The following is a 12,500-nucleotide window of genomic DNA, read 5'->3' on the forward strand; positions in this document are numbered from 1 at the left end:
ACGTTACAAGAACATTTAAAACTTTTTTAAACTGTAAAAACACTGGGTAAACTGTCACTGACATGGACTAACTGTAAGTAGTCACTGACACTGGTTAAACTGTCCTTCTGTTTTTAGATTTCCGATTTGACTATCGTCGTTGTTTTACAGTTAGTTAGACCGAGCACGCCTGCGTGAATTCAGTGACGAGGCGGGGGTAAAAGTTCACTGGGGGAAATGTAAAAAATTATTTTAATTTGAAAAAAAATCGATCTTTGGACGTACGAATCGATTGCACAGGTCAACAGCATTTTTGGGGCCAAAGATATTTCAACGAATTTAGGGTAACTTTGGGGTGCTGATTCTGAATATGTCATCAGTTTTGCCAGATTGGCTCAAGTTTTTGAGATTTTTTGTGAAATGTGTAAAAAAAACACACTATGTGTGGTGCCCAAGACTTGTCTTGGTCCCCAAGCATAACCCCAAAATAGGCCAAATACACTTTTTTATGAAGTCTGTTATGTTTCTTCTATGTTTTTGCAGTGTATATTCACCACAAATGTAACAGAATGTGTTTGGATCGTTATTACAACTTCTTCTTGTGCTATAAATGCTATATGCTAATGCTATATAAGTGCTATAAATAAGATACCAAAAATCTCAAAAACTTCACGCTGTACAATCACACAGCACCATCACGCTGCACCATCACACAGCACCATCACACAGCACCGTCACGCTGTACCATCACACAGCACCATCACACAGCACCGTCACACATCACCATCACACAGCACCATCACACAGCACCATCACACAGCACTGTCAAGCTGTACCATCACACAGCACCATCATGCTGTACCATCACACAGCACCGTCACACAGCACCGTCACACAGCACCGTCACACAGCACCATCACACAGCACCATCACACAGCACCGTCACACAGCACCATCACACAGCACCATCATGCTGTACAATCACACAGCACCATCACGCTGCACGCTGGTTTGCATGCTCAGTTAGAGGATCATGTTAGCGGATCAAACAGTAGCATGTTATGGCATGATGGCCAGTGGAGAGAACACTGACAGGAAAAAATGAAGATGAAGGTGAACCTTCTGCTCTCGATGACAAATCGTATGGAGGTGGTTTGGATATCTTAAGTTTGATTGAGTGCAATTAAGCCCACAATACAAAATATGCTGAGGTGCAGTGTGATGGTGCAAACAAAGTCCAGAATCACTACTACGTTTCTCCTAAACAACAGCCAATAGTGGTGACTTTTACCGCAAACAAAAAAAATGACCTAGTAGTGTTTGACTCAGGGCACAGATCATGTTTTATGGTAGGAAAATTGCTAGAAGCCAAGTTTTTATAATTTGGGTATATCGCATTTGCGAGGGGAAAGAACATTCCGAGTCGAGAGCCAGGGAGTGTGTGTTATGAGGTTCCTACACCCACGACCCTCTCCCTTTATACCCTACACCCACAACCCTCTCCCTTTAAACCCTACACTCTCAACCCTCTCCCTTTATACCCTACACCCACAACCCTCTCCCTTTAAACCCTACACCCTCAACCCTCTCCCTTTAAACCCTATACCCTCAACTCTCTCCCTTTGTACCCTACACCCTTAACCCTCTCCCTTTATACCCTACACCCACAACCCTCTCCCTTTAAACCCTACACCCTCAACCCTCTCCCTTTATACCCTACACCCACAACCCTCTCCCTTTAAACCCTACACCTTCAACCCTCTCCCTTTAAACCCTATACCCTCAACCCTCTCCCTTTAAAACCTACACCCTCAACCCTCTCCCTTTATACCCTACACCCTCAACCCTCTCCCTTTAAACCCTATACCCTCAACTCTCTCCCTTTGTACCCTACACCCTTAACCCTCTCCCTTTATACCCTACACCCACAACCCTCTCCCTTTAAACCCTATACCCTCAACCCTCTCCCTTTAAAACCTACACCCTCAACCCTCTCCCTTTATACCCTACACCCTCAACCCTCTCCCTTTAAACCCTATACCCTCAACCCTCTCCCTTTAAACCCTACACCCACAACCCTCTCCCTTTGTACCCTACACCCTCAACCCTCTCCCTTTATACCCTACACCCACAACCCTCTCCCTTTAAACCCTACACCCTCAATCCTCTCCCTTTAAACCCTACCCCCTCAAACCTCTCCCTTTATACCCTACACCCACAAACCTCTCCCTTTATACCCTACACCCACAAACCTCTCCCTTTGTACCCTACACCCTCAACCCTCTCCCTTTATACCCTACACCCTCAACCCTCTCCCTTTATATCAGGCTGATGGTATAGACAACACACACAGTATATTTGCATACAGAGTGCATTTCCAGGAAAGGTTCTATGTGTGTGTTATGTGGTGCTACGTTTGAGTGTTTTGAGGTTCTATGTTTATGTCAGTGTGTTATGAGGTTCTATGCATGTGTGAGTGTTATGGGGTTCTATGTGTCAGTGTGTATTATAAGGTTCTGTGTAAGTGTGTGTTATGAGGTTCTGTGTGTCTGTGTGTGTGTCTGTGTGTGTGTCTGTGTGTGTGTTATGAGGTTCTATGTGTGTGATAGTGTGTTATGAGGTTCTATGTGTGTGTGAGTGTGTGTTACCAGGTTGTATGTGTGCGTGAGTGCGTATTATGAGGTTGTATGTGTGTGTGAGTGTGTCTCTCCTTACCATGTGATTTCCTTTCTGTTGGTCTGCCTGTGTTTCTAACGCTTAAGCCCTGATTGGCACAATAGCAGTGTTACATCACTGTTACAGCACCGTTATGTTACAACAATAATAATAATAATAATAATAACATTTTATTTAAGAAGCGCCTTTCAGGAAACCCAAGGACACTGTACAGGTAATAAAAGCATAGAAAAGTAAAAAGTAGATCAAAATACAGTATTACAGAACTAAAATGACCAATAAAATAACCAATAAAACAAATTAAAACAAATATTGCTTAGCTGTAGGCTATCTGGAAGAGGTGAGTTTTCAAATGAGCTTTGAATGCTGAGAGGGATGAACAAGAGCGCAGGTCGAGTGGCAGACTGTTCCAGAGCTTTGGACCAACCACACTGAAGGCTCGATCACCAACAGTGCACAACTTGGTGCTGGGCACCTGAAGTAGATGCCGCTCGGATGAGCGCAAGGTGCGCACTGGAGTGTAGGACTGAAGCAGACCACCTAGATAAGATGGTGCACAGCCATGCAGTGATTTGAACACCAGTACAATCACCTTGAACTGTATGCGGTACTGAACCGGGAGCCAGTGTAGATGTTTCAGCACAGGTGTAATGTGCTCCCAGGATTTGGTGCAAGTTAAAATCCTTGCAGCTGCGTTTTGCACATGTTGCAGCCTGTTAAGCAGCCGAGCCGGAAGTCCATGCAGAACAGCATTGCAATAGTCAATTCGTGAAGTAACGAATGCGTGGACGAGAGCCTAAGCGGCATTTTGGGAGAGGAATGGCCGGATTCTGGCGATGTTCCTGAGATGAAAGAAAGCTGTCTTACAGGTATTCTTGATGTGCTGATCAAAAGAGAGTGTTGAATCTAGAGTGACTCCCAGGTTTCTAATAAGGGGTGATGAATTTACAATAAAACCAGGAAATGAGACAGTAACATTGCTAATCTTCTTCACATTAGCTGGAGAAGCAATTATTACAGCCTCTGACTTATCACTATTTAGGCTAAGAAAATTCTCAACCATCCATGACCTCACATCAATTAGGCACTTTAGCAGAGCAGGAGGCGGTAGGCTGAAAGAAGGTTTGGAATAAATGTAAATCTGGACATCATCAGCAAAGCAATGAAACTGCAACCCATGCCCACGAATAATGTCGCCAAGTGGGAGCAAGTAAAGTATGAAGAGGAGTGGGCCAAGGACCGAACCCTGCGGGACACCATGCGACAGAATGCACGAGTCAGATCTAAAACCTCCCATTGAAACAAACTGATGCCTGTCAGTGAGGTAGGACTGGATCCAAGCAAGTACAGTTCCAGATATTCCAATCTGATTACAAAGGCGTGTAAGTAAGATGTTATGGCAGACTGTGTCAAATGCAGCTGTGAGGTCCAACAATACAAGTAGATTTACAAATCCCTGATCGGCTGCCCTAAGCAGATCGTTAGTCACCCTCACTAGTGCAGTTTCAGTGCTGTGATTTTTCCTAAAGCCGGACTGAAACACCTCAAATAGATCATTTGATTCAATGTGCTCAATCAACTGAGCAGCTACAGTTCGTTCCAGAATTTTAGAGAGGTAAGGAAGATTTGAGATAGGTCTGTAGTTCGCCAGAACATCAGGATCTAGGCCATTTTTCTTGAGAATAGGAGTAATGGACGCTAGCTTCATGGAAGCTGGGACTGTGCCTGAGATCAATGAAGCGTTAATACACTGGGTAATAAGCAGGTGATCCAGCAACAAAAGTTAATCCGTCGTTTGCCCAGAGAATGCAAGTGTGCACCAAATCCCAGAGGCCTTTAGCCTTTAGCTTAGCGCCACTCGTAAGAAACTGCCGCCGAGATAAACAGTACCTGTGACAGAACAGATCAATAAGTACCGCTTGTCCACGGAATAAAATTTAGGTAACGCTTTAGTCCATCAATCCATCGGTAGTCGTAGTCGAGAACCCACAGATACAGTAATTATACCGTTAGAGATTTTACCGGTGGAGAAGCGGCAGACAAACACGCCAGCGTATCTCTCACAACCGGTTACCAATGGCTATGTAACCATTACATCATGTTACATAACACATGCATCACTGTTCTGTCACTGGAATATCACTACTACATCACTTTAATAGCAGTGTTACGGCACTATTATGTCTGTGTTACATCAATGGACTGTCTGTCAATATTATATCACTGTTACGATACTGTTAGGATGCTGCAGTTGGTGAGAAGAGCGGGGTCATATCCTCAAATATGGCAGCACTGGAGCTCAGCAGGGTTTTCACTGAGCAGGGTTTTGATGAGACAGCAGGATTTTTATGAGTCTCAACACTGCTGCGAGCAGCTAGATGTGATGTCATTTTCCTTATAGATTCTGAGCAGATCCTCACCACGCAGCCTACTGTAAAAGGCGAGACACACACAGTACACATTCTCCATCTCTTTTACATACTCTCTCTATCTGTCTCTGTCTCTCTCTCTGTTGCTGTCACACACACACATGCACACAAGTTGATAAAGTAATTGACACATTACTGTCTGTAGAGACATTCAGGAGTTTGTTCGTAGCATCAAGAAAATGCCTGCAGGAATTTACTCAATTGGTTGGGGGTTGTGAAGTAGTCTGCAGGAGTGTGTGTGTGTGTGTGTGTTTCAGAGGTAATGATAGGGCTCTGGTATTCCCAGTGCTGGGAGGAACCTTGTGGTCGAAACTCGACATGTTGGAACATGCTCAGCTCTCAACCTTGTCTTTCCCTCTCATGTTGGTGTTTTCCTGGCTGGGCTGCGTGTACCTGGCTCGGCTGCATTTACCTGGCTGGGCTGCGTTTGGGCTACATGTACCTTGCTGGGCTGTGTTTACCTGGCTGGGCTGTGTGTACCTGGCTGGGCTGCGTTTGGGCTACATGTACCTGGCTGGGCTGCGATCCCAGCATCACCAGGACCAGCAGCAGAATGCACCCTCTCTACAGTTTTATCCCTTTTCACTCACATTCTCATTCACACTCATTGCTCCTCCCCATCACCATTCAGTGCTGTGGTGTGTTTTGATTGTTTTCAGTTGGAGACTACTTATTTTACCTCTATCCTGTTCACTCAGTTTTGTAGTACCTCTATATATGCCTCTTTAAGAGGGTAAAAGAAGAACTTGCTGGAACTGTGGAATGGAAAACCAGATTACATCATTCAGGACTATATTCAGACTTGATTAAGAGAACGAGAGTGAAAGGAAAAGTGCAGTGTGTGTGTGTGTGTGTGTGTGTGTGTGTGTGTGTGTGTGTGTGTGTACAAGCATGCATGTTTATGTGTGTGGGAGACAGCAGGCATATGTCAAGCACTGAAGAGGTGCTAGCGGGTGACAGGGGGCTAGGGACAGGGGACAAGGCACTAGGGAGAGAGGACGACCCTAAGGAGAGGTGACAAGGCATTAGGGAAAGGAGACAGGACAAGGAGATTTTGCACCCACATACCAGACTACAGCCCTGCTCACCACATTGTCCTATGTAAATGCTGTCATAGCCAGACTGAACATACAGGAACTGCTTAAGTTAGTTAATCTGCCATTTTTGCCAGTTTTTTTTTACCCCAATTGGAATTAGTCCTCTGCATTTACCCATCTGTCCAGTGAGAACCCACGCTCACACTAGTGATCACTAGGGGTCAGGGTTAGTGCACATGTGCCCAGAGCAGTGGGCAGCCCTAGCCCTAGCCCAGGGAGGAGTTGGGGTTAAGTGTCTTGCTTAAGGGCACTTCAGTCATGGCCTAGGACCCACGACCCTTTGGTCACAAGACCAGTTCCCTAACCACCAGACCATGACTTGGGCTTGGCGAGTGGGTTCTGATTCCTCCAGATGATTCTACAGACACTGTGTGTGATTAGTGGAGTGTTAGTGGGCAGTCATGGCATGGTGGTTAGGGAATTGGTCTTGTGACCGAAGGGTCGTGGGTTCGATTCCCAGACCTGAGGCCATGACTGAGGTGCCCCTGAGCAAGGCCCTTAACCCTCAATTGCTCACTTGTATAAAAATGAGATTTTAAAAAATGTAAGTCGCTCTGGATAAGGGCATCTGCCAAATGCCATAAAATGTAAATGTAAAAATGTTAGTGGAGTGTTCTGCAAATTCTATACACTTAGCACAGTGATGAGTACTTTTGTTTGTAACCAGCTCACTTCATAAATGGCTCTGAGGTTCACAAGTCCAGTAAAGGGATTTAACTGTAATTGCAGAGCCTTGAAATTTTTTACAGAAAAGCCCCCACCTGAATTTCCCAGACCTGCTTGGGACGATTGTACTTTTCACTGAGCTGTGTTGATGTTGACAATCACCCTGTGGTGTGTGTCACTGGCCACACAAATGTAACATCATGGTGGGCAAAGCAGTGAGAATGGGCCCCTGCCCTCCCGCCTGGAGCTCTGTTTGTTCAGGTGGCTGGAGATGATTGACAGACATGGGCGGGTCAAGGCAACCACTCACAGCGGTTCCCTTATGAAAATGATGGTCAGACTTGCCCTCCAGTGCTCTGCCGGGCAGCAGTGAAGATAGACAGGACACTTCTTCTTCTACAGTTATTCATTCGTCTTCATGAACGCCTTTTATTTTTCTTTCATTCGATGTTCATGCCTAATCTTCTACAGGAGTTTTCTTCTCTGAATCTTTCTTTGAACAATCCTGTGTCTTAAGTAAACCTTACTCAGAGACTGGGTGGAGTATGTCATTGGGTTGACACAACTGCTGGGATTCAGAAAGGATCGTAAAACTTTCCCATGTGTTCCATTACAGATTACCCAAGTGATTAAATAGATTATGTAGGATTATGCATAATCAGTAAGGTTCCTGATTACTTTTCATCAGGTTTGCATTATTTTACATTTATAAAGTTTAACTGATGTGAAGACCAGGTGATCACCCTGAATAAATGTTCATAAAGATATACATGTGAAAAGATGGAATACATTCAGACTTTTGTGTTCTTAACAGATTTAAGGGTCTGTCTACTGAATCCTCACCTTTTTGTTTTCTGTTTCCATTAGGCAAAGGGGCGAAGAGATGGTATCTCATCGTCCAATGAGAACCCTCGGCCGGTGGTGGCAGGCGGAGCTGATGGGAGGGGCGTGTCCTGGCAGGGTCCGCGGACTCTGGTGCTCCGTAAGAACTCACAGGGCTTTGGGTTCACCCTGCGCCACTTCATCGTGTACCCGCCCGAGTCCGCCGTACACTGCAGCCTCAAGGTAAATCCTCCCAGCAACTGCCCACCAATCACAGTAAACAAAGTCTTAGCAACCATGAAATAAAACTAGTGTGTGCACGACCGAATTGTGAGAATGGAAAGACGAACAGCCTAGTACTCTGATCACAGTCAGGAACAAAATTGAATCGCGAGACTTGGGAACACGGTTGAATCTTGAGACTCAGGAACACGGTTGAATCGCGAGATTCAGGAACACGGTTGAATCATGAGACTCAGGAACACAGATGAATCGCGAGACTCAGGAACACCGTTGAATCGCGAGACTTGGGAACATGGTTAAATCGCGAGACTCAGGAACACCGTTGAATCGCGAGACTTGGGAACATGGTTAAATCGCGACACTCAGGAACACAGTTGAATTGCGAAACTCAGGAACATGGTTGAACCGCAGGACTCAGGAACTCCGTTGAATCGTGAGACTCAGGAACACCGATGAATCGCGAGACTCAGGAACATGGTTGAACCGCAGGACTCAGGAACTCCGTTGAATCGTGAGACTCAGGAACACCGATGAATCGCGAGACTCAGGAACACTGTTGAATCGCGAGACCCAGGAACACTGTTGAATTGCGAGACTCGGGAACACAGATGAATCGCGAGACTTGGGAACATGGTTAAATCGCGAGACTCAGGAACACAGTTGAATTGCGAAACTCAGGAACATGGTTGAACCGCAGGACTCAGGAACTCCGTTGAATAGCGAGACTCAGGAACTCCGTTGAATCGCGAGACTCAGGAACACAGATGAATCGCAAGACTCAGGAACACCGATGAATCGCGAGACTCAGGAACACTGTTGAATCGCGAGACTCGGGAACACAGATGAATCGCGAGACTCAGGAACACCGTTGAATCGCGAGACTTGGGAACATGGTTAAATCGTGAGACTCAGGAACACAGTTGAATTGTGAGACTCAGAAACACGGTTGAATCACGAGACTTAGGAACACAGTTGAATCGCGAAACTCAGGAACACGGTTGAATCACAAAACTTAGGAACACAGTTGAATCGCGAAACTCAGGAACACGGTTGAATCACAAAACTTAGGAACACAGTTGAATCACGAAACTTAGGAACATGGTTGAATCGTGAGACACAGTTGCAACATTTGCATAAGAAGCAGACAGACTTGTCAGCGTGGTGAATAGTGTAGAGATCAGTGTGGTGAACAGCATGGTCAACAGTGTAGGAACAACATAACAACATAAGCTCTGAGCTTCTCCAGCAGGCACAGCAGGGCTAAGTGCTGTCTCAGCACCAGGACCATTTACAGGGTTAATGCTTCCAGAAAAATCCAGACAGGAAGCCTGGGAAACCACTAAGCAAGAATGCAAATGCACTCTGAACACCACTTATTAATGCTTAAAAAACAAAAGAAAGGGTAGAATTGATTGTACTGAAAAAATCAATTGGGACGGTGAAAATACCAGAGAGGAACTGGGTGGACTCCACTACATCCTTCATTACACCCTCCACTACCCCCTCCACTGCACCTGACAAACCCTCCACTACACCTGACAAACCCTCCAGGTCATGTAACACACTGCCATCTGTCCTGTGGGAGACATCACAAGTAGAGTATCGCACCAGAGTGAATGAAGTGTGCAGTCTGTCCTGTGGGAGACATCATGAGTAGAGTAACGAACCAGAGGGAATGTTGTTGTTGTGTCTGTAAATAATAAGAAGCAAGTGGCATTACACTGTGTGGACTTGTGGAAAGGCTAAGCTTTGAAGTTGAGTTGGCTGTGTGTGTGTGTGTGTGTGTGTGTGTGTGTGTGTGTGTGTGTGTGTGTGTGTGTGTGTGTGTGTGTGTGTGTGTGTGTGTGTGTGTGTGTGTGTGTGTGTGTGTGTGTGTGTGTGAGCGTGCGTGTGTGTGTGTGTGTGTGTGTAAACAAAGTCCCATTATTACCACTGCATATGCCCACTCAAAGCAGCTGCAGTACGCTGGTTTTGGTGAAAAGGTCTCTGTCATCTCTGACTGGCTGGCACCACAAACACACACACACACACACACACACACACAGGCCCAGGCCGTACCAGGGCTGAAGGGACAATGGGTCCCGACCCACTCTGTTCTGTTCTCTTCTGAATGTCCGGCAGTCACATGTCAGGACTTTGTGTTCACATTGTGATTGGTGCAACGCTGTGACCCAGTGAACATACTATGCTGACTCTTCAGTCACATAAAAGTGTTTATATCATATGTCATAAACATAAACACTGCCAGACCCTCATAAGCAAATTGAAAATGATGTATAAAATCTGTTTTTTGCTGGTTTGATTTGATATATACTGATTTTATACTAAATTGATAATATTCCATACTGATCTTTTACTAAGCTGATCTTATAAAAAAAACTGATCTTACACTTTATTGATCTTATACTAAACTGTTATTTACTCTCACATTCTCTGGGTCCCTCACTGGAATGAAGCCTGTGTGTGTGTGTGTGTGTGTGTGTGTGTGTGTGTGTGTGTGTGTGTGTGTGTGTGTGTGTGTGTGTGTGTGTGTGTGTGTGTGTGTGTGTGTGTGTGTGTGTGTGTGTGAGAGAGAGAGAGAGAGAGACATGTACCTCTGGTCTTATATTTGTTTTCAGTGTTCTTGATAAACATCTTCACACTGACAGCAAACAGAGGTCCAGTGCTATGTCTCAGTAGTGTTGTTCGCTCAATGCTGCCCTCTAGTGTTTAATTGGGGATGATTGTCAACATGAACACAGCTCAGTGAAAAAACTGCTGCATTTTCGCATTTTGCAGTTCAGTGTGATGCTTTCAGTGAGATGTTTCAGCAAAAACATATTCTCTTAAAAACAAGCCACAATCACACCAGCTTAAGTTTAAAGCACGAGCATCCAGCCCTAGATATCCACTGGGCACTGAAGTTCTGGGGATATTTGTTTATGTTCATCATCTGCCACATCAGTGAAGCCTGAACTGTCCCCTGACATCACCTCTCACCTCTCACCTTTCACCTCTCACCTCTCTCAGCTCTTCCTACCTTTCTGTGTGTAAGTGAAAGTGCTGCTAGGAGTTTCTTTTCTCACAGTTGATTTTATGAATTCATTCTTCCTACTTACTTGAGCTAATTAACCGATCCAAGCAGCTGGAGCAAAATCCTGGGCTGGAGTTTGACCTTCTGGACTTGATCTATTCAGCTATGTTATCTGTTCTATGCAGGGACATAACAAATATATTTTAAAATACCTACAAAGATGGTATTACAAGATCCTACCTGGGAGGTGTGTGTGGAGGTGGCCTGTGTGTGTGAAGGAGAGTTTGTGTGGAGTGTTACTGACACAAACACATGTCATATGACATGGTGTTCAACAATGATGCATTGTTGCATTTTGTGACCGTTATCCATAACTGGATATTTCTGAAATTAAATGTACTGACCTGACCTGACCTGACCTCTGACCTGACCCGTGTTCTGCTCTCTGTTTTCTGACAGGATGAGGAAAATGGAAATGAAAAGGGTGAGTGTTCTAACATCTGTTTTTCGTATGTTCCCAGAATGCCTCAACTGCATTGATGCTTATAGTGACTTTGCACAGTACTGTATGCTAAGGCACATTATGGATGTGCGCGTATGTGTGTGTGTCCGTATGTGTGTGCATGTGTGTGTGTGTGTGTGTGTGTGTGTGTGTGTGTGTGTGTGTGTGTGTGTCTGTGCGCGTGTGTGTGTGTGCGCGTGTGTGTGGTGTGTGTGTGTGTGTGTGTGTGTCTGTGCGTGTGTGTGTGTGTGCGCGCGTGCGTGTGTGTGTGTGTGTGCGCGCGTGTGTGTGTGTCTGTGCGCATGTGTGTGCGCATGCGTGTGTGTGTGGTGTGTGTGTGTGTGTGTGTGTGTGTGTGTGTGTGTACCTTATGCAGGGCTTCAGCGGAGTCGTCTGGAGCCGATGGATACCATATTTGTCAAGAATGTGAGGGAGAGAGGCCCCGCCCACCAGGCTGGCTTGTGCACAGGTGAGGGTTGAAAGGTGTGTGTGTGTGTGTGTGTGTGTGTGTGTGTGTGTGTGTGTGTGTGGAGGTGGGTGAGGGTGTTTGTACATTCTTTAAATGTGCATTGTATGTATGTGTGCATGTGTATGTGTGTGTATGTGTGTGTGTATGTGTGTGTATGTGTGTGTGTGTGTGTGTGTGTGTGTGTGTGTGTGTGTGTGTGTGTGTGTGTGTGTGTGTGTGTGTGTGTGTGTGTGTGTCTTTTACAGGTGACAGGCTGGTGAAGGTGAATGGTGAAAGTGTGCTAGGGAAGACGTACTCTCAGGTGATAGCCCTCATTCAGAACAGGTGTGTGTTGTTGTCTTTCTCCCTCACACGTTTCTCCATGTACTCACACACTTCCACACTGCCTGACTGGCTCTGTTTACATGCAAAGATTCACTCCAGTCAGCTTGAGTGAGGAGGCATGTCGGCTGGAGCCACAGAGACTACGCCTGTCCATCCTGCTATTCTTTAGTCTTTTAGAGTTTTCAGCATAAACATTTTTGTTACTGATATTTTGAATTTTGTAAATGTCTGCTATAGTGCAAATCTACATCCAACTGTGAGCATAATTCAGCCCTGGTGT

General features: G+C 45.4%; 1 protein-coding gene across 7 annotated transcripts in view; it reads left to right on the forward strand.

Annotated features, from left to right (window-relative positions):
- Positions 1-12,500, forward strand: part of arhgap23a (Rho GTPase activating protein 23a) — a 72,518-nt gene that overhangs the window by 33,295 nt on the left and 26,723 nt on the right. For all 7 annotated transcript variants that reach the window (XM_076995706.1, XM_076995705.1, XM_076995708.1 and 4 more), the window contains exons 2-5: positions 7,715-7,912; positions 11,385-11,409; positions 11,804-11,896; positions 12,142-12,220. In XM_076995706.1, coding sequence (XP_076851821.1) covers positions 7,715-7,912; positions 11,385-11,409; positions 11,804-11,896; positions 12,142-12,220 — 395 coding nt within the window. The remainder of the gene's footprint in view (positions 1-7,714; positions 7,913-11,384; positions 11,410-11,803; positions 11,897-12,141; positions 12,221-12,500) is intronic.

Source organism: Brachyhypopomus gauderio, chromosome 2 (genome assembly GCF_052324685.1).
Source record: "Brachyhypopomus gauderio isolate BG-103 chromosome 2, BGAUD_0.2, whole genome shotgun sequence".
In the NCBI taxonomy this organism is placed as follows: Eukaryota; Metazoa; Chordata; class Actinopteri; order Gymnotiformes; family Hypopomidae; genus Brachyhypopomus; species Brachyhypopomus gauderio.